General features: G+C 37.8%; 1 protein-coding gene and 1 long non-coding RNA gene across 13 annotated transcripts; one reads left to right on the top strand and one right to left on the bottom strand.

Moving 5' to 3' along the window:
• Positions 1–99: 99 nt before the first annotated feature.
• LOC130154705 (uncharacterized) lies at positions 100–16,051 on the top strand. Its single transcript, XR_008823831.1, has 3 exons — positions 100–227; positions 13,615–13,831; positions 15,971–16,051. It is a non-coding gene; the product is annotated as an uncharacterized LOC130154705 (long non-coding RNA).
• Positions 14,777–23,015, bottom strand: DYDC1 (DPY30 domain containing 1). Of its 12 annotated transcripts, none has more exons than XR_008823830.1 (6): positions 22,348–22,635; positions 21,443–21,598; positions 21,226–21,348; positions 19,385–19,482; positions 18,399–18,482; positions 14,777–16,230 (listed from the first exon to the last, which is right to left on the bottom strand). XR_008823830.1 is itself a non-coding variant. In XM_056351031.1 (6 exons), exons 2-6 carry the CDS (start codon positions 21,587–21,589, stop codon positions 16,177–16,179), a joined length of 489 nt encoding a protein of 162 aa, XP_056207006.1. In that variant the 5' UTR covers positions 21,590–21,598; positions 22,906–23,015; the 3' UTR covers positions 14,777–16,176. The 12 variants fall into 12 exon arrangements, 11 of the variants coding, with proteins under 11 accessions (XP_056207006.1, XP_056207008.1, XP_056207003.1 ...); XM_056351031.1 differs by lacking the exon at positions 22,348–22,635 and adding an exon at positions 22,906–23,015 and having other exon boundaries at positions 19,402–19,482; XM_056351033.1 differs by lacking the exon at positions 22,348–22,635 and adding an exon at positions 22,906–23,015 and having other exon boundaries at positions 19,402–19,482; positions 21,443–21,595.
• Positions 23,016–23,120: the final 105 nt, after the last annotated feature.

Raw genomic sequence — 23,120 nt, 5'->3', positions numbered from 1 at the left:
CTGTCAGTCCCTGAGCTGCTCCTATATATGGAAAAGTGAAAGTGCCTAGATAATCATGTGAGGAAAATGGAAGAGCCCATTTCTTGGCAGGGGAGTTAGTTAACTTTAGGATATTTCACTAATTAACTCAGTTCTTGGAAACATTCTGCATTCAACCTGTGCAAGACTGGTTATCTTAGCAACTCAGCTGAGCACGAAGTAACGCAGGAATACTGGTGACAGTTCAGGTCAGCTGCTTCTTCAGTTTGTCTCTCCCCTAATTCTGGGATCTATGGTGTGCTTCCAACTGCGTGTTGTGGTTTTACAAGGATAGATTAAAAATATGTAAATGCATGTCTTTCCTAGCAGAGACTGGAAGAAGTTTACTGTGCATCCTGTAACTGCATTTTCATGTTACTTTTTCATCTCCTGAAAAGTACAGTTCTCTCCTGAAATATTTTTTTTTCATTTCCATTCATTCTTCACGCACATTTGAGAGACGAAACATCTGATAAGATCTAGCGTGATGAGTGCTTCTCATTCAGATGCAGACCTCTCCCTTCAGCCTTTGCTTTTCTTTTCCTCTGTCCTCTCTCCTACTAATTCAGATCCATCTTAATTCTTTTTGTATCGTATTCTCATATTATATTCCATAACCCTTAGAAATACAATGACTGCCACATCTGAGTACTCAGCACTTGTTTTGCTACTGAAAATTACTTCTAGTCAGATGGCTCGTGTCTGGAATATGATGATGGTATGACAGGTATGAAGACAGATGGCATTTTGTGGGTATACATGTCTTTAAGTTCGCATACATTAAAAAAAAAGTAAACATACCCATGGGGCAGATCCAGAAAATGCCCAGCATTACTGCACCATTATAAAATAATGTAATTAATCTTAATTGCTTTAAAGAAACCATCCTAGTCTCAGTCTCAGACCAAATCATTGGTCTACCAAAATAAAAATTTCCCTTTACTTCAACAAACACTGAATCATACTCTCTTAATCATTCAAAGTGCATCTGATACTTGGATTATAATGAGCAACACACTGCTTGTTCAACAGCCCTTGCAATTTTGACAGCAATGAAATCCTTAGAACTCATCAGTTTAAAAACTGATTTAGTTTACTTCAAAACCTTGGTCAGTATTCTTTTCAAAGATCACTTTATACAGCCCCTTGGAGTCTAATTTCTCCACTGTTACATATTTAAGTAAGAATTCATTAGAATTTTCACTTTCCACCTACATTCCTGAAAACAATAACCAATGCCTGTGAATGTTCAGCAGTTATTTGCTGTAGTATTGGCCCCTCTCTAATTATCATTGACATGGAAGTGTTAACTTCAAGGACATTTTCTTGGTCTTCTGCTGTACAGAATTCATTTCATAGGATGAAAAGCACTAGTTGTACTTAAAAATGCAGAATTCACACATCAGATACACACTATGAGACATAGCTTCCTCTGGAGTAAACTGTCATCACCCTATGACACGAACATTCTATTCCAGTCTGAATAAATTATGCATTAACACCAGTAAAAAAAATAAATAGAATTTGTAAGAAAAACAGAAGACCAAAGAGTAACTCATGATACTAACCGTAGTTAAATGGGTAACATTCAAAAATTATATTAACTTTTAAAGTAAAGTAACACCAGTAATAAGCATCCATTCTTAAATGCAAATGCTTTTTCTTTATGTAAGCACCGGAAGACAGGATTGGAATACATGAAACACGTCTGACAAAACCTCTTTTTATACACATAAGAGTTTTCATTCTAATTCCACAAACAATCCTCCCAAAAAAAGCAGAAAAGATTGAACATTGTCCGTTTGTGAGTTCCATTCTCTCTGGCTTCTGGTTTTGCTTTCTCTTGGTTTTCAGTGCCACTTCAGGACAGAAATTGCATTTTGGGAATCTGCATTTTTGTTTTTAAGGTAACGCTTAAACAGAATGCAGAAGCAAGCGTCTCACATAGTCCTCTTATCCCATATAAAACCAAAAAAGCACAAGTTCTTAAAATGCTGTAGAGCGCAAGTTATTTGTCATACAAGATTAATGAGTTACAGTCCCCTTTTTGGACTCACTTCTGGTGAGTGAAATGCATTGGTCCTTGAGAACTTTGGAGGGTCACCCTTCATTAAAATAGCCTCTCTGGTAATAGTGTTCTAGAAATGCTGCACAGCTGCATTTCACATAGCTTGTGTAAAAACTCCAGCCTGAACAGCTTCCAGTTGTGGTTTTACTATCAAGAGCAACACATTTGCTTTATGTCCATGAAGCATCTCAGCATGTTCTCTTCTAGGACACCTGCGACCAGCTCTAAACCACTGTAGGGTTAGGTAATGTTTAATTTGGCTTTTCTTCCCAGACAATTTGACTTGTTAAATATTTGTAAAAACTTAAGATAGTGCTCTACCATCATGTCTTTCTGGCACATACCTTCTGCCTATCAAAAAAAAAAAAAAAAAAAAAAAAAAAAGAGGATGATAAAATAATGATTGATATCAGTGTTTCTCCCTATTCCATTTTATTGATAATGACTCACCAGTCATGTAACAGGCTTCCAATTTTTTTGTTAACTTTATTGCTGTACTCAACAGCTTTGTGGGCTGAGCCCTAAGAAAGTCAGTTTCTCTGCAAATCAATTTATAATTTGTATATCGCCCAGCATCTTCTGACTACATTCTATAACTTTTACTCAGAAGATACCTAATGGCAAAATCTTCTCATCCAGTACAGCTCCTGTGCTTTGAAATGAGGTGAAAGACAGGAAAATCACAATGTAATAGTATCACTGTCCTTCTGTATTGCTTAAGTATTTATTCACACTGACTATAATGTCCGTTGTCACCACTGGAATAACCACACAGTGAATCTGTTAACTGTAAGTCTTCATATTTGGAACATCCCACAGTTTTGCTACTTTTACTCACAGGAATCCTGCAAAACTATCCCCCTTCTAGTTCATGTAACACTTAACAGCTGTCAGAAGGGATGGTTTTATCGTAGCCTTGAGAAAGCGCTGAAAATAATGATGTGAAAAGATTTAACTGAGAAAAGAATTTTATGAATGATTGCTATTGATGCTGCTGATTCTCTAGACAGATATGACTAATAAATTGTCTTGACCTTCAAACTCTCATGACATATTCTCATCTGATTGTTTTACTCGCTCATCCTCTCCTTTCCTACCCTTATCTGATTTTCTCCTATACTCCCCTTCCCTCTTTTTGTCTTGCATATATTCTTTTGATTAAAACACATATCCCTTTCTTTGTTTATCTTCCTTTTACTTACTCCTTTCCACCACCCTACCTGTCTCTACTGATGTCCCATTCATTTTATAAACCAGTGAGAATGGAGCCTTCATGGATGAATGGTATCTGTAGAAATGAGAAAATGTGTCTGAGCTAATGGCTTACAGAAAATACAGGTTTAACTATCACAGCAGAAGGGGAAGGAAGAAAGTAGCCATCCTTATTCAGTACAGGTTTAGACTCATTCACTTTTATTATTTCACCACCATGGAAACTTTCAGGTGACTTCTTTTGAGTGAGGAGGAAATTGTATCAAGAACTCTGAAGCACTTCTACATGACTAGAATCAGTCGTGGGAAAACCATTGCTTAAGCTATGTAATTTGTCTCTCTCACCACAACTCTCAAACGCAAAGGACAAGGACTTGCTTTGCAGAGAGCACACACTTCACAGTAACTGAAAACTACAATTCCATTATCATTAAAGGACTCAAACACGCTTAACTAACAATATACAGAAACACTTTGTGCATACAAATAACACATAGGAAAGTGTTTTCCTAAATACTTCTCTTTTGTTATCTCAACTTTATCATCAGGTAAGACTTTATTTTACTAAAGTTAACTGTTTAACAGGCTAACAGTTTAAGTTTTTATCCTGCTATTTTGTTATCACTTCATAAAACCATGCAAGGAATTTACTCCTAATTCATGCCTGTGGGGAAAAAAAAGTTTTCCAGGTGTTTACAAAACCAATTTTAATACTAGTTTCATTTATGCTGTTTAGTAGAAGTAATTCATATAATACAAATAGTGTTGTTTCACCACACTGCAGTTACTAACTACAGTTCATCTTTTTGGAAATAAGTTGGAAATAAGCACTAAATTATGCAAGCCTCACGGGCATGCCTTTGAGGGCTTTTTGGTTTGTTGGTGAGAAGACTTGATTTAGTCTGTACCTTTTGGGTTGGGGGAGGTGGATGTTTTGTTTTGCTTTTAAAGTTAACATACAGAAAATGTTAGCTGGGTTTGTTTCTTTTGCACAAAGAATGACAAGACTGGTCAGAGCAATAAAGGTTGAACGTCAGGAACTTAACACAGAACTCCCACCTGCTTCAGAACTCTCAGCTCTGTTACCTGAAAATGAGAGCAGCTCAAGGCCTCTCAAATGTGCAGGTGTAGAATTTCACTGGCCCATAAACATTCAGATTAAAATAAATACCGTGGGGCAGAAAAAAACCCTGTCGTGACTGCAAGAGGAGAGGAGGTAGTATGTATTCTGATGGGCGCTCATCACCCAGCGTTTGTTCTTTCACATCACCTTTTTCCTTCTCTGGAGTACCGGACCTCCTGCAACCTCCACACACAACCATAAGCAGTTCAGATCTTTCATTCCTGAGTTTTCTGATACCTTTTTGAGTAAATACCAGATCCACTCAAGCAATTTCTTGGCGTGCAATCTATGTAAGTTATTCCACAGTTACTTCAGCTTCAGAGAGATCCTCTGCTGTCTCCCATCTGCCTTCCCTTTCACTCCCTAAGAAGTCTTTCATTACTAACATCAAAGAAAATAATTTTGCTCCTCTCCCATGTGCTTGTCCTCTTTGCATCCTTTTGACCTCTAATTCTCTATTCTGACACATCACTGAATCATGGAATCCTTGAGGCTGGATGGTCTCTAGTCCAACCCTCTGCTCAAAGCAGCACCAACTTGAACAGGTTGCTCATGGCTGTGTCATGAAGTAGCATGTGCTAGGGCCTTATACGTGAAGTAGCAACTTTGAGTTGCTTCTGAGGAAATATTTAAAGCTACTTCAGGGGCTAAATTCTGCCTTCACCCAAGTTAGCTGTAGTCTTGGCACTAATTTCACTAGAAGCATTATTTCCACAGAACTGGAAATCTAGGTAGAATTGAATACAACTTAAAGACCTAGGACTTTTATTGAGTAAACAGAAAATTAAGTCTCAACCTCTAGATCGTTCCTTAAGGCTCTAAACGAAACACCTGTTTACAAACACAGGCATTTTTAACACCTCAGATAGACACCTCAGTTTCTTCCATAATAACAAATAGAAAAGTCTGTTTTCTAATCAGTCTTCACAAATTAGCATTGTTGTATCAGAAATGGTGGAAAACTAGCAAGATTAGTTAAAGTTTAAGGTTTCCCTTACGCTGATTGTTTTTTATTGCTTCATTTAAACAGCATTAAACCACACTGGTATATAATTAGTTCTGCCTTTAGTCTTTGGCAATTTTTCCTGTTTAAGTTATAAGCTCTACAGAGCAACATAGAAGCATTTGTTTGTGTTACGTCCTTACGTGGAGTCCTGTTACAGCAGAATCACAAATCCCCTGGGTCCCCCATAAATGATGAGGGGGTAGATGAGAAAGAATGGAGCCCTATTCTATCTTTGTCTCACACAGCAAAGTTTTTTCAGTTTGCAAATGTAAGAGTATATAACTTACAGATTTAGCATTTTGCTCATATGCTATTATGCTAAGTTGAATAAATTAAACCATTCATTGTTAAAGTTATGCCTTGGACAGGGACGGAAAAATCTTTGATTAGGAACAGTCTCTCTTTAACCTTACAGAAAGCCATCTATGCGTTTCCCCTGGATGCTTTTTCCAGTCGATAGTCATTTGTTTGGCTGGAGAAAGACTGTCATCTGACATGTAATAAAGCAAAACCCTTAATTTCAATTGCGTAGGGTGTGACCACACATCAGATACACGCACAGCCACAGTTCCTTTCGGGGAGAATAGTTAGGACTCCTTGCTGTTAATGACAGGTCTCATCACCTGTCCAGACTAAACCCCATTTACAGCCATAGATTTAGATCTCAAAAACAGTTTGGCTAGGGAAGATCTGTATGACCTGCTTCCACGTGTCTTGTGACATTATTAGTGTATATATGTAAACCATTAGGATTTCCTCAGTACCTTAGGAAACAGACTGATGCATTTAAACAGCCATTACCCAAGAGTTTTTGCTGCAGTGTTTCACAGATGTTTACAGTACAGGTGGTCTTTGGACTTTGAAACAAATATTGACGCTAGTACATGAAGTCAGTTTTCAGGAACCTATCTGCAAGAACAGTTGTGGAATTCGTAAATTCTGGCTTCCTGACAAGGAACATTAGGTTAAATTCAGGCACTTTTGACTTTTTCTAGATAGGTAATGCCAGAAGAGACTTTTCTTTCATGTGGTATAGGACTATAATCACTTTTCTGAAACATTTAGTGATCAAAAACCTTCACAAGTCTACCCTGTATGCATAGTGTATGAGAAACAATAACCAATATTTGCAGAAGAAAATATTTACATACTATAACTGCTTGATACAGGCAAGCACATCTACTTACACACTCAGTACTAATCTAGTAAACAATGCATAGCAGAATTTTGCATTCATTTTGCATGACTGAATAGGACTGCATAATGCTGTGAGCTGCAGAATTACGCTTGTATGGCTATCTGGAGAAAAATATATAACACACATCCAGCAACACTTTTTGTCATGATTCCTATCCGTAGGTTATTCACAGCTTTTTCAGAAATGCTCCCACCATCACTGCTACAGAGCTCAAACACGCTAGTGGTGCTCAGAGGTCTGCAAAAACTGCAAACTAAATCTGATTGGTCACAATCACATTTCAGAAATTCACATTTCTGAAATCCCCCAACCTAACCTCCTAACTAACTGTTCCTACAGTTGGTTCAGCCAGGGAAGGCTGCCATTGAAATAGCAATTTCACTTACTCCACCTGGGCAAATATATTAGCAAACAGCAAACATCATTATCTTTCATCTATGTCTGAAAGATTTTACTGCAACTAGTCATTTAGTAGTTTCAGATAAACAAGGATGAAATAAAACACTGTCAACTATATTCTTAGATATCTGTCCAAACAGGGGACGTTGTCTAATGGATGAAGGGTATGCAGCATCAACCAACACAAGTATATAAATGATACTAGACAAAAATGCATACAGTAACCAGAACACACAAACATTTCTAGAGATTCCCATTCATAGATGGAATATAGAATGGAAAGTTTCAGTCTAACCAAAAGATTTCAGGCTTACAGACACAGTTGCAATCTCAGAGTTTCATTATGAAACTTTTTAAAATTCTTTGCCCTGAAACAAACAAAAAGTCTCAGGATGTTTTCCAAATTTGTGAATAAATTTGGTTTCTTAAGACAAAGCAAATAAGAGTCCAACATCTATTACTGCAAGCTACTGACGTTTTAAACAGCATTCTAGAAATGCTACCTTGCAATGTTTTGAATTAGTATTGTAACTTTATGTTCAGACGCAACTCTGGGGAATGTCAGCAAAAGCTCACAACATCTGCAGTGCAGGATATCACTATGCCCCCCGCCATCTTTGTTTTAGCTTTATTTTCCAAAGATTATTAAAATTATTACACTATTAATTGATTCATAACCAACTAGAAAGAAACAATAAGGATAAGACGTCTCTGAAAACTTTCTTTCATATGTATAAATATATATGTGTTTGTACACATACTTTCTCTACAGCATAAGGAATTTTTCCTATTACTTTATCACTAAACAAGTATTTTGACACCACGGGATGCTTGAAAGCACCGAATCATGGCAATACCTTGAAATAAGATAAGATGAAGCTGCTTAGAATAGTTAGGCTCCAAACTTTCAAGATGGTATCGTGGAGCTTGTTACAACTATTGTTATAAAATTTCATATATACCCGTCTAAGTGCACAACGGAGTCATGTTATCTATGCCATTGTTTTTCCAACAGAATGCTTACCATAAGAGTGAAATACAAGTAATACCCTTTCCAAAAGCATTTCTTTTTTAAATTCACATGCAGGATTATCAGCTTAAAATTTAAGAAAAGAGAATTTTATAATGTTCCTTCCAAAATTATTAGTAATAAAGACATAAGCACCTAGTGGCTTCTTATTCCCCGTGTTCTTCATGACTGACAGCCTACTCACTCTATTGGAAAACAGAGAAGAACCACCGAAGAATGATAAACCAAGCCAGGCACTTCTGCTACAAATAGATATGTAACAACTTTGCCTTTTCTGTGAGGGCAAATTTTTACCCTTCTGCCAAGTGGCACTAGGTCTGCCTAAGAACTAACGTTGGACTTGTGAGTTGTAACAACCTCATTTTGACCCTTAGCCACAAGAACACTTTTAGCAAAGAGAAAGAAGTGTCAGGACTAAGAATGTCACACCTTCCCTCTTGTAATGAAACATGCAAAAAAGAATAAAACTAACAAAACCTTCTGAATACGATCTGGTATTAGTGTGAATTAAGGCTATAAAATTCAAAATCTGGTTCTTAAGGATTAAGATCTATAAGTTTTCACTTCTGCAATGAAAGTATTCAAGTTATGCTCATCACAAAAAAAAAAAAAAAAAATCACAGAGCTCCAGGAAATGGACCAGTAACATGAGATCTCAAGGAAGAAGACCCAGTTTTAGTCCTGTAAAGGGAAACTGAAGCCTGAAGTTCTACTATGCAGGAAAGAACAGAACCACCAAGTATTCTCTTTACCTTCCTAAACTCCACCCTACATAAGAGTACCCATGGGTAGTGGCTCATAGCTTAACATGTGCAAGAGCTGCTCTGAGGCTGTATCTCTTCTTCCACTCCAGTATTTTCTCATTCCTTGGTTGTTCTTTTCTCCCTCTTCCAGCTTCTCCTACTAATGGATTTCAGGAGTGCCTGAATTTTCTGAATTCATACCAATCATTGATTCCGTTTCCTAGGCAGAGGCTCATTTCCTGTTTCTGAGGTTGACAGCTTACAGAATTACTACTACTGCTCCTTTCTTATTTTCACAATCCACGTTGCTTGTAATTAAACACGAGTGTTGCCTTTGGTCTCTCAACAGTTAGCAAAGAAGTCAACCAGAAAACAGAGAACAGAGCAGACCTGCCATAAACAAAACCTATCAACTATTCCTATCAACTCTTGAAAGAAAAAGCATTTGAACCATACATATTAGAATGTATGGACAGTGAAGTGAAAGTCCACCACACTTCCTGCTTTTGAAAATTAGTACTGAAACTGGCACTCATAAAGCACTGCTCTAAGACATCCTCTCTTCTGTATCTTTAGAAATCTAGGCTAATGAGAAAACTAATAGTAAGTCTATACTGCAGTTTATTATTAAAGATTTGCCAGTTACCAACAGCTTAGCATCCCAACAGCAACAGTCAGAGAACAAGGCCTTTGGAGTTTTATATTGATCAGCTCTATTTTGTTACGTCTCCACCTCTGCAGTACTGTAAAAATATGTCACTGGGATTCTGCAAGTCTTTAGAAGCAAGGTCAGCAAAGTGATTCCAATGTGTAATTATTTTTAAGACATACAGATATTCCCACGCAGCTGGCACGAATGTTTTACCAGCACTCAAGTGGGAATCCTGCCAGTAAGTACAGACCTGCTCTCTTTAGAAACTAAAATATTGTCTACGCTGACAGAAAACGAGAACACAAAATTCATTTCCAGATTTTGAATTCACAAAAATTCAAACCTGTTCAAAACTGCAAGTTTCACTTTTACAGCTTATATCATTGAAATACTGTAAGTAGTAAAATTTTCTTTTACTTAATACTAGGAATTTATTTGCCCTACCAAAGCAAAATACAGAATAGTCAATGGATCATTTTTAAAGGTTAGATGGCTCTTGGATTTAAAAAAAAGTGCGAAAAAGAATACTGGTGTATTGCTCCCAGCAGCATGAGCTTCCCACACATACAAGTAGCAACTTTCTTGTAGTCACAGAATAGTGAGACTTGTAGCTGCTGGAGAGACAGTTGAAGAAGCTGTGGCAAAAAAAAAGGAAACCTGCCTTTATAGTACTCTATGTAAAGAGTCAGGCCAAGTATATAGAAATATGTATGTCTGGCTGTATTCTCCTGGGTTTTTGTACCAAGGAAAGCTTGTGCACATTCTAAGACAGACTTGTACATCATGTAACTATGCTGAGTTTCCAAGTGCTAGTTTGAAAAAATAAAAATAAAAATTAAAGAGTCAAGTAAAGGGATAAGGGGAATAGTTGTTTGAGTTAACAGTGGCCTATGCCTGAGCAGTGGTGAAAACATTTATCCTAAAGATATAGAGACCAGTGTCTATAAAAAACACAATCTATTGAGGTAAGAGAATAGTGTTGCAGAGGGATGACTGATCATCATTCTTGCTGAGAAACCTGACTAAATAATTTTAAAATACAAGCAAATACAATAACACTTAACTCAAGCCCAAGTGAGAGACAAAACAGTAGTGCATTTTCTTCTATAGACTCCACTTAAGATACATATGCCCACCAAAAAATGTTGAAGAACAGCTGTCTCAGGATTTCGCAGCAGTCCCAGCCCTAGAAATTTTCAGCTGTCAGTGCCTAAGGGTAACTTTTCAGTGCAGCTAGGTTTACAATGAAACAAACAACAGATCCTGTTTCCAGGGTTACTATTATCAGCTAAATAAATAGCATTTTTTAAACTTATCTACTAAACACATCAGTGGCAAAACCGCAATTGCTTAAGATAATAATGAACCAAATACAGGTGTGTCTGCATGCAGCCAGTCATTTCTGGAAGAAAGTACATTCAGGAGGTGGAGTAGAAATGAAGCAGAATGATTGGAGAAGCCCAACACACTCCCAGGAATGTGACTTGAAACAGCAAAGGGGAGCTGCAGTGGGAATGATTTATTGCCTGAATGTTTCCCCTCTCCCACCCACCCCACAACAATTATTCTCATTTCATTTCTGCAGTATCTTTCCTTACATGTAGTTTGAGTCAATCGATTCTCTCATGTTTTAATGTTAAGTATATTAAAAGTTTAATAAATAGGATACAGCTTCTCAGAGGTAGAACTTTCAATTACAGCTGTTTCAGTAACTTCAATGAGAACAAAATTCAGGTTCTTGCAAGACTACTTTCTCAATGCACCAAAAAATGTTTTGCTTCAATTTTTTGTGAAAACAAACCCACTACAATCAGCTCTATAAGAGCTGCAAATGATTCAGTTCATTAAGAAAACTGGACTAGCCAAGATACTGATCAAGTTCAGACATTCTCCTCCTGCCGCAGAAGCAGCTGATTTCTTTGTCTGGAATCTGCTAGACTATGTCTAAATTATAGAAGAACCACTGAGTAAAGTAATTTCTTTTGTCCAGAAAACAAATTGCTGAACTCAAACAGCAGTGGAATCTTGCATCAATCACATATTTTTCACACTTAACTTTCTCAAGATTTCGGAAAAAAAATAATAGTCCTTTGTAATAGCAGCTTCTGTTGAGATCCGTGAATGACTACGTGCAGAAAGCAGCAAAATCTCCTTGGAGAGCTTGTTAAAAGATACCTAAAACTTCTAAATAGTCCTTGGAGAGGGTAAGATTATTCAGATAATTTTGATGTGACATCCCTAAATACATTTTTTTTCCTAAATCAAACCCAAGCTTTACAGCGTCATTTAAAGTACACTGAAATTTTAAATTATGCCAAATGCAAAACGAGGATATAATTCTGCATCAGTACAGAGACATCAATACAGCCTTTGTAATAAGTAACAACTCAAATAAGATTAACCAAGAAGCAGCAAACTGCAACCTTCTCTACTTATTACTTGACCATTTACCTGTGGATTTACTTTCAGGTAATAATAAAAACATGCTTGGTATTAATATTAAAAAAAAAAAAAAAAAAAAAAAAAAAAAGAGGACTGTGTTAAACCATTTATTTACCTCCTCTTCAGTTAACTCATGTCCATATAGTCAAAAGACTAACCTAAGGAACTGGTCATCACAATTTTTATATTTTTTTTCAAAATGGCCATTGACTGTGAGAGCTCTACAACTAAAGATAAACCAAAAGCAATCAGCATTTCCACACAGGCCCTAGTAAATGTAATTTTTCATGACATAGCACCTTCTAGAGTAACTTATTTCAAATAAAAAAAAAGTCATACAAGTGACAACAATTCTGATCTCTGATCCAAGTTAAACGCTGACTTTGGTTTATGATAGTGATTCTACAAGGTGCAGGTTAACGGGGAAGACCCACAGCCTTTAAGTTGAATATACATCTCAGAGCTCTCAAATTCTGTGAATCTGTCTCTTGCTTCTTATAAAGTTTGCTACACTGTGACAGCTCAATTAAGTGGCACGTTCCTCTCTTCTCCGCTTTTCTTCCACTACTAGCCCAGTAATGCCTATATATGCTTATAATCACATAGCTTCTTCCATCACATGAATTGAAACAAGCAGACAAGTATAAAGCACAAAGACCGCATGAGGGTTTATAATGGTAATGCCAGAAAACAAACAAAAGTTAAAAAAAAAAAAAAATAATCAAACAAGTGTACTGGTAAGACATTTTAAGAAGTGGATCAGTCCTTATCAGCAAGTAACAGGTTTAGACTTTTCTAGCTGTAGTCAATAGAAAACACTGTTCTTTATCTTTAAGTACAGGAAAAACTTCACAGAAGTAAAGCAATTAATAGCTGACTTCAAATATGACTAAACTGCATTAGCAAAGTTCAGGGGAATTCAATTTTACATTTAATCCAGACTAATTCATCCGACTCACTACCATTGGTAAATTACTGTATAAAGCTTTTGCTTACAAAAAGATAAGTTAGTTCCTTTAGACTATGAAAGAAAATCATCCATCATAAGAGGCTGCAGACTTAATAAAGCCTGTTCTGTTAAAAGGTAACATTAAAATGTGCTTGCTACAACATTTCTCCTTGCATGAAAAAAACTTCTCACATTGCAGAGCTGAGTTTCCATCTTTGTGAGCAGACTGATAGTTAATCTGATTCATTTTGTCCTATTCTGGGCTTCATATCTGTTTTCATCCTTATGCTTCACTATTGCTGGAATGAGAACAGCTGTGAACGGGCACTTTACTATCAGCACATTCTTTGGAGGATCTGTACATGGGGTCTGATAGCAGCCTAAATAAGTTGCTCCCATTCTGAAGAAAGGAAAATGACAATTTCATAAATCTTCTGTCAGTATTTAGCATCTTATTTTCAGCAACATTTTCCATCATCTGCTTCTGAATTCCATCTTCTTTGTTCCACAAAAATGTGTCTGAAGGGAATGTAATCTGTAGCTGAAGCTGCATTAGGTAACTGCATTTTTTTTCCAATATATGACCTTAGATTTTATGCAGAGGTTAAATTGTATTAACACTTCTGAAATTGCATCATGTGTGGTAACAATAAAATAGTATCTTCTCTTCTGTTCTTTGCCTCTTCCAAGCTCTAGCTTGCTATACTCCAAAGAAGGTTAAAGTTCAGAAGGAGAAGGAAAAGATGATTTTAAGCTGCCTTAATTTCCCTCCAGGCTTAGACACCCAAGCAGAAGTCATCTTTGCTGTGAACTACATTTCCAAGTTACCTACAGGCTGTTTTGCACCTTAAAGCACTGAGCCAAGAACTGTCTATTCAGCCTAAGAATTCCTATAAAGCTACAGAAGGTGATCAACGCACAACTCCTGAAAAATTTCTATAAATAACATTTGAAAAACTTGTGTCTTCTGTACGTAACAGCAAAGAAATAGGTAAACTGGAATCCACCATTTTATTTTGACACTTGCTAAGCAATTTTCTGATAAAAGTTTCCATCCAAATATTCAATACTTATCTACAAAGAGAATGGGGAATACAAACTGCAGGATCACAAAGAAAAAAGTCACAGTTTAAAATGAGCTGAAACAAAATGACAGCAAGTTGTAGTTTTCCTGGATTGTAACTGACAAAGCCACTAGTGTGTTTATTTAGGATGCACTCTAGTGGACACACAAAATCAAAGAAAGATACAAATGTTATGACAAGATAGAAAGTGAAAGCTGCATGTTGGAAGTAGTAATAAGAATTATTTTTGCTTTAAAATACTGTCTTGTAACTCGAACATATTTCCTGATTAAATATGAAGGCTGTATGAAATTGTCATAGTTGACATGACTGGACATAAACCGCAGATGGACACAAGTTACTTACCACTTTTTGAAATTTTTAGTCTAAATAACAAGAATCAGTTATACATACTGGCTCAAAAGAAAACTCCATCTATTTATCCAGTTACTCTATCCCTTTGAGATTGGCACAAGAACCTGCTGTGCATACAGTGTTAACAGGTGTAATTACATCTGTAGTATCTTAAAATGCTATTTCAACTATTACTAATAGATAAAACCATAAAATGTGACAAAATCAGTTTACTGGAATATCAGCCACAAGGGCATATTCACTCCACAGAAAAGGTTCTTGACTGTCATGGAAATCACAAACCTATACCAATGCAGAATGAATGTAGACAGCAAAGCCTGACCACCTAGTCACAAAAGTAGTTCCATTTCTCATTGCTTAAGAAGTTACACAAACATTTCTGCACATTTATACTTGGAAAGCGAAATTTTTCTCTTTTGACATTAAGGATGTTCATATAAGATGTGCCAATTAACAGCATCCAAAAAGCAATGTAGCAATAAAGAGGGCAACAGGACTTGTTAAATAAACATATTTTATTATTTTTGAGGGCAAAATGATGTATTACTATACTAAAAACCAATAGTGCTTATGCTTGTCTTTTTAAAAGTTACTAGGATTATGCCTAGTATGAGCTACATGAACAGAACAAGTTATTTAGAGCAGAAAAATACTTATTACATGGTTGACCTTTGCTTTTTGGGCATATAGATATTTTTAACATCAAAATCCTTAAAACTAGATATAATATAAACAAATCAAAGAGAAATTATCACAAAAATCTCTTCCATGCCAAAACTGATGCAATGAATGCATTAACTATGCACTGAATTTGTAATAAAAGTATTCTTACTCTATAATATTGGCAACGACTTAATGTTAATTGGCCGACTAACCTGTATTATTAGAAGCCATTGAGATGGAAAGGCATGTTTTAGCCAAGACGCATAGGATTTCTTAATGCTGGTGTCTTTTCCATTTATAATTAACAGACACAGAATATTCTTGACAACCTATACCAAGACAACAGTGATTATAGAAATTTGTTCTTATAAAACTTAATGCAAGCTTTAAGGATTATAAAACTTATTTTTAACAGATAAATATGGATCAAAGTAAATATTCTTCCAAATTTTTTTAGAAGTAAAGCTTTGAGAACTAATGATATTTAGTAAAAACACAGAAGTAATTTTGTGATCTGCAAATTCAAGAAAAATGCAGAAAAATCACTTTAAGACTTGGCTAATCAAAACTGATATGCAGACACTTGCAACTCACCTAATATCACATAATAACCAGAAAAAGGTATTATACACAGCAAACACCTAGTGTTACAAGAAGCACCTCATGATTTGTAAGACAGAGAAGATCTTTTAGTACATCTGTCTACTAAGTCACAGAGTTCAATTTATCTCTTCCAGATAAACGGGAAAACCTTGTGATTTGATTTTTGCATCTAGTTTGATGTGCAGAACCCCCTCCATCTTCTAATCCACAGAGCATTCCCTCTTTCTATTAGAAACCGCTCAAATCCTTGAGAAATCCTTTCTCAATAATCTTTTATTCTTTTAATATTGATTCAAATTATCATATTGTAGCCTCTACTCCAAAATAACCTTGACTCAATTATATCTACAATTATTATGATTACACTGCAAGAATCAATGCACAATAAGTAGAAAATATATTCACTGCTTTCATTTCAATTGCAGTTTTCTTCCTGAGTCAGCTGTGCTAGCTACAATGGTTTCAGAACAAAAAGAAAGCATCACATGGCAGAATTAACAGACTTTATACAAGCACCCAGAAAGCACAGAAACCGAAGCAACAGGTATGTAAATCAGCTCTCTATATAAAATACATAAATATTAACCTTCAGGTTCAGCAAGTAATGAGTAGAAAAATATATTTACTGCTTTCAGATCAGTTGGGAACTTTCTTGTTCTGCTTCTGCCATGAGATCTGTTATACTCTACAAAATAAAAAAAGAAATTTTATCAGTTACCAGCATTAACTGAACTTCATAAAAAGTAAAAAAGAGGGAAAAAAACCCACATGACAGACCATCAATATAATTATGAACTCTTTCATTCAGTGAAATACCATGAAGTTTATCACCAGACTTTTGTTATAAAATCTAACGAATCTGGACGAAGTATTAGGATTCTGAGAGCAGTACAGTTTCAAGAGTACAAATCTATATATTTTAATTTTATTGATCTGTTCTTTGTAGTTTAATTCAACATACATATCACTGTAAAATCTGAAATAACATTACCAAAGGCCAATGTAATCCAACTTTAAATGACTTCAGGCATGAAAACTTGGAAGACGGCACATATAACCAGCAGCAGGTAACTTTATTACTCATTTTCATAGAATCATGAAATGGTTTGAGTTGGAAGGGACCTTAAAGATCGTCTAGCTTCAAGCCCCCTGCCACGGGCAGGGACACCTTCCATAAGACCAGGTTGTTCACAGCCCCATCCAACCTGGCCTTGAGCACTGCCAGGGATGGGGCAAGCTAGAGAGCCCAGCTGCTCTGGGCAGCCTGTGCCAGTGCCTCACTGCCCTCACAGTGAAGAATTGCTTCCTAATATCTAGTCTAAACCTACCCTCTTTCAGTTTAAAACCATTCTCCCTTGTCCTATCACAACAGGCCCTACTAAAACGTCTGTCCCCACCTTTCTTAGAGGCCCCTTTAGGTACTGGCAGGCTGCCCTAAGGTGTCCCCGGAGCCTTCCCTTCTCCAGGCTCAACTGCTCCAGCTCTCTCAGCCTGTCATCACAGGAGAAGTGCTTGGGCCCCCTGATCATCTGCGTAGCCTCCTCTGGGCTTGCTCCAACAGGCCCATGTCCTTCTTACGTTGGGGGCCCTAGAGCTAAATGCAGCATTCTTTACTTCTGTGAAGCAGTACATAGTACTTTTCACGTCTGGTTTTGCAATTAACTTATTTAAGAATGCATAAAATATGCATGAAGCCTCAAGAATACTTTCTAATACGTAATTATCAGAAAATTATAAAAAATGGGGCTATACAACACCCTGAGAACTCATCTGATTTACCATAGTGAAAAAACCACCTCTGAAAACCTGACCCTAAGAATAGTCGTAAGTATGTTCATAAATATATTTACACCTATAAAACAGACTATTATTAAAGTAACCTTAAGCATAAAGCATATTAATATCACAATATAAATTCTGAGCTAGAATTACTCTACTGATACCAGAAATTAAGTGGGCAAATTATTAAGGCTAATAAAGGAAAAAGGGTTCTGATAATGACATACTAAAACTAATACATCAAAATCTCAAGTTGTACCACTTGGAATACTGGAAAAAGTCAGATAGATATGAATATCTTTATGACCAGTGAATACCCATAAAGCTGAGTGATTTTGCAATATTTGGCATCATTTGTTAAAGGTATTGCCATGCCTTACAATAAATGAAGGCTGACTCATATTCTCTCATTTCCCTGGACTGTCAAGTATAAAAGGACTAATAAAAAAAATTAAGTAAAAAGCTGGGTGTAGAATATGCCTGAGGATCACAGTACAGAGGTGTAGTTGTGTTATTGAAAGCACTACATTCATGTTGGCATAAGGCTCAGATAACCTGGTTCTCTGCAAGTCCTAGCCGTAGCAAGCACTGTGTCTCTTTAGTATCTGGTGTTATTTGTTCAATGGTTGCTCACCTATCTCCACACAAGAGTGCATTCTGCTATCCAAAAAATATAATTCACGCCAGCCAGAAAAATATAAATAACTTCGGTCACTCAAAAGCAAGTCATCATTTGTGATTTAGTACATGTTGTATATGACTGTTCATACAGCAAAGGAAGGCTGCCTCCTCTCTGAGGATATTCATAGTCTCACTTGTAACATATCTGAATACAAAAGCACATTTTAAATCTTGAGGATTTAGTCAGCCATCACCACAGTCTTTTACAAGGGCTTAACTTGTACCAGAAAACAAGCTATCAGCAGTTTGCAGGTTGTGGCTAAAATACCATCCCTTAAAACCGTAAGAACGAACCAGCAGAGTCTTACCTGCAACAGTTTTAACCTTTGCACAGAAAAGCAAATCTGTAAGAATCAATCATTTATAATCTCCCTGTTCTTTCTAAACACTTACTTCTAACTGTTCATTCTCCTCAATTCTGGTCAGATTAGGCACTCCAGCTTTATCTGTAAGTTCAGCTATTGTCTTTCCAATTTCCTATGGTAATGGAAACCAGTTTCCAGTTAAAAGTATTCCACACCATGAATAATTGTTTATGAAGACTATTTCAGATGTGTTAAAAGCACATTACATATTAATATAAAAAGAATACTTTAGATGCGTGCTATACAAATGTATTGGTATGTGAATATGGTCTTTGTATGCTCGTTAAGACTACTTTTACCAGTTTTTTTTAAATACCAGGAATTTTGGTTTAAATTTATACATATTCATTTTTTCTGTCTCTTTCAGGTCATCATCTTTCTACAATTATGTTCTGTCATTATTTTAACAGTGCACTAAAACATACATATCTCTAAAATATGACGTGCTGCATGTAAATTTAAGAGATAGTCACATTTAAAAGCCAATTATCAGCATAGGTTTTTACTGAAATAGCACTAAAAGACCATACATTCACATGGACATCTGTATACACACTCTTCTGTTAGTATAAATTCCTGTGCACCAGATCTCAGAATCAAGAGCTATCCCAATTCCAAACCACAGTTCTTTTTCCAGGTACAGTAAATGGACTTTGTGTTGATACGTTGTAAAACATTACTGTCTAGACACTTAAATTAGGCATGCTCAAGTTACATTTTCTCATAAATATCACCAAGGAACGTGAAAGCACCAGCTAAGCTACCCTTACGCTCAATTTTGCAATGAATTTATGCTCTATTCTGAATATAAATAAAATAAGCCTAATATGACAGACCAAAATTCAAGTATAAAACTCAGAATGGAAGCAAGGTATTAGACATTCTTAGTCCTTTTTCACTTTTTAAAAAATAATAATTATGTGTTAGTTCAACACTCATGGGCTTCTGCCCATGTTATTTAGTGCCTGCATCTGGAAAAAGACGGCTGATTAACAGTATTTTCAAACCACTGACTAAGCTTTGGCTTAAACCTCTTGATCTTCCTGCTGAAACAGCATTTTGTCATCTTCATTCTGCAGTTCCAACTCCTCACGTTCTTGTTCCAACTGGCCCTGCAGTCAGTTTAAGAAATGACAAATTAGAAGGCAAAAAACCCCAACCCACATTCACCTTCCCCACCCCATCTCTTACAATGTATTTAATGACTGAAATCTTACATAAAATAAAAAGGAAGCATAAAACGTAACTGCAATGCCAATAACATAAAGCCCTTTCCATATCATCAGATTCAACATTTTCATAGGTTTTGGACTTGCGTGGATAGAAAGGCTTTACTACCAAGAGGAAAAAGAAACAGACAACCGAAGTTAGCGCACACACTTAAGATATTGTCTCATTCCCCATGTTCTTTATCAGTCTATATTCATTATGTTCTATGCTTTGTATTAAGCTCTTTGATACTTCACGTAGTATCTAGCACAGACAGATGAATCCATATAGAATCACATCTACAGAAAGATTGGTAAGCAATGTCATTAACATTAATCAGCAGCAGCAACCTTTAGTACTTCCAATTGGAAATATCTAATACAAAGTGTTTATTCTTTGTGAGCTTAAGTCCTATTACATCAAAACTTCAGAAACTGCATAATCTAAGTGTTCACATTCAACAGTCCCGGGGCCTAGAGATACTGTTTGCTGTAGCATTTCGTAGGCAGTTACAACAGATACAGTCACACTGTAGTAAGTAGTTTTCACATTCCCTTTTGGTACACACAATCAAAACATGTCTGAAAACATGAACATACCCAAAACTGTGAGTTAGGTTAAAAAAATGCGTCTAATGTGAGTATTGTTGAACATCTTTCCTGTAGTTTACATGAAATAATTCATTTAATTCTCTGTCAATTACCTCTAGACACGATCTAATATTCTTGTTTCCATTTGCTATTTTGAATGACTCATGAAATCCTTAAGCGCATAACTTTTGGTCTGCAAGTTAGTAAACTCCAAATTTAAAAAGTACAAGTGAAACAGAGTGAATGTGTTGTACACTAGAACTGGGCTCGACAAGATCAGCACAGATTTAGTTACACCTTCGAATTTAACGTTGTGAAAGTCAGCCGTGTTAAAAAATCCACTCAGACAATACCAACATTAGCACAAACACCACCAAGGCTGTCACACACGTGGTCAAATTCACATGACTCCTTTTATAAAGAATCACTAGAAACACAGATGTTATCTGTATTTCTTATATTTAAAGTCCATAAAGTATAGTATTCAAAGATCTTCATGCCAACAGAATGCTCAGGTAGCTAAGGAAAGGAAAAGGCATCTCACTGGAGCAGGCTATCTGATACATACTGCTTAAATATGCAATCTTCATTCATTGATTCCCAGCTGCTTTAAGGACACTAATTACACATACATCCTCATTACCTTCTTTTGCATCACAGGTATCACACCGAAGCAGCTGGAGACAATGATTGGTTATTGCTCCCAGGCCTCCTAGCAGGCCACAAATTTTTGCAACTGTTTCTAGCTTTATTTGCAGCAGCTCTTGTTCATAACTACCTACAGAAGAGAGTCTACTTAAAGCTATTACTTGTGTCAGTCTCAGACTGGTTGTTTTTTATCTTAGGCTCCTTCATATTTTATTGCAGAGTTTGAAGTTTTACTTCCTATATGCTGACTAGTATTTCAGTTATTATTTTAAAAAGTGAGATTAAAATACTTGTTTTATGTTACCCTCTATCAAAATCATTATACAGAGATTAGAGATATATACTGAGGTACCAGATGCCACTCCACAATACACTATCTATAATTATCTATTATTAACTATTATTAACCTGACATTGTTCTTCAAGTTTCCGCTGGATCATTAGCTCTTCTTCCTTCATTTTTCTTAATATTTCGACTTCTACCAGGGCCGCCTCCCGTTCTTGTTCCAGTTCAGTCCTCTCCAACATTCTCTGTTTCAGAAGTAATATCAATTAAAAAATAAAGAGAAACTAAATAGCATGAGTTATATCACCATGAATTTTTATTCCCCCAAGATGGATCCACCTTTTTTTCTTCATCTAAAATTCTTCTGTAATTGTAAATCCAGTGTGCCAGATACTCTATTGGATCTGCTGGCCGATGCTCTACCACCTCTGCCAGTCCCTTTTTCAAGCAACTCCCCAGGCATCTCTTCAGATACTGTGACTCCATTCACACCTACTAACAACAGACAGACAGACATTAGCCACCAAGGTCAAAATTAAACTAAGGGTTTTAAGAATTACTGCTTTAGAGACCAAATATCAAATACAACATTACTCTTTTTATTAATCTAGCAATTAAGATTAAAAAGTTATTTAAATTTAAAATTGGTGTAGCTCTTAAAAAGCTCCAGTGACAGCTCAGTTATATGAAGCATTACAGAAAAAAATGCTACAAGAAGACCCTTCTTCTTTGGGCACATCTAATTCAGAAACTGCTTGGAAATAGGCTGGCGATGCCAGGTTAGCATAATGGCAAAACCCCCTCAAAACCACAACAGGATATAGAAAACTTCTGTACAGATTATCTGAAGAATGGCCAAGTAGTTCTGCAAACGATTAAGGTCAGATTTTAGTTTGAACTAACGAAACTATGCATTAGGATATGCATGCAAGACCAGGGCCTGAAGCAATCGCTCCATCCCGTTCCCGAAGGCACAAATCTCTGTGCGTACATGCAAGACTTTACTACCCCGACGCCAAAAAACACATCGCATAGCTGAAGCCCGATGTCTGCAACGTTCAAACACCCTCCGTTTGCCGTCGAAGGGCCCGGGGGCAGGTCCGCCCGGCGCTGGCCCTCCGCGCTCACAGCGGCCCTGCGGCACCGGCAGCCCCCAGCGGCCCCAGCCCCGACCCCTTCCACCTGCAGCCCCCACCCACGTCCTCTGCCCCCGGGCTCCACTCAAGCACAGGCCGGGCCCTTACCCCTTCCCTGAGCTCCGCGCTGGGCAGGCCTGTTCCTCAGTCCCACTCCCGCAGCGCTGTTCCGGCTCCTGCCAGACCCGGCGCGTCCCCCTGCCGCACCCGGTGCTCCGAGGGCCGTCACTAGGACCCGCTGCCGCCGCCACCCCACCTCTGGTGCTGCGCGCTGCGGTAACCACCTGGCCTGCGCTGTGGCCGGCCGCGCCCCCCCGCTCGCCTTCCCTCAGAGCGCAGCGCCGCTCCCTGATAGAAGCCCCCACAGCCCCGGGACGGCAGCAGTCCGCCCGCCCGCGGCCTACCGGGCACCTCTGCGCCGGCTCCCCGCCCGCAGCGGCCGCCCCGGAACGCGGTGGGTTGCTAAGCAACGCCGCTCGCGACCGCGCCGCGACCTCCACATCGCTGTTAGGAGGCACCCGATTGGGCGGGGGGCGGGGCCGCGGGTCAGTCACCGCCCCGCGGGGCGGCCCGGGCCCTCACAGGGGTGGGGCCGGCGGCAACGCACAGCTCCTCCCCGGTTAGTTTAAAGATTAAATCGTTGGGTGCATTCCGGTTACAGGTTACGTTTTTAATTACGGCGGTGGTCTCCCAAAGGTCGGGCTCCAGCATACGGCGGTGGTCTCCCAAAGGTCGGGCTCCAGCATTAAGGCTCCAGCATACGGCGGCGGTCTCCCAAAGGTCGGGCTCCAGCATACGGCGGCGGTCTCCCAAAGGTCGGGCTCCAGCTTCTCCGCGCTGACAAGCTCCTCGGCAGACGGCCGCCTCTGACCGAGCCGGCT

Source organism: Falco biarmicus, chromosome 9 (assembly GCF_023638135.1).
Source record: "Falco biarmicus isolate bFalBia1 chromosome 9, bFalBia1.pri, whole genome shotgun sequence".
Lineage (NCBI taxonomy): Eukaryota > Metazoa > Chordata > Aves > Falconiformes > Falconidae > Falco > Falco biarmicus.
The sequence above is the reverse complement of the archived record's forward strand: the minus strand, read 5'-3'. Positions and strand labels throughout refer to the sequence as shown.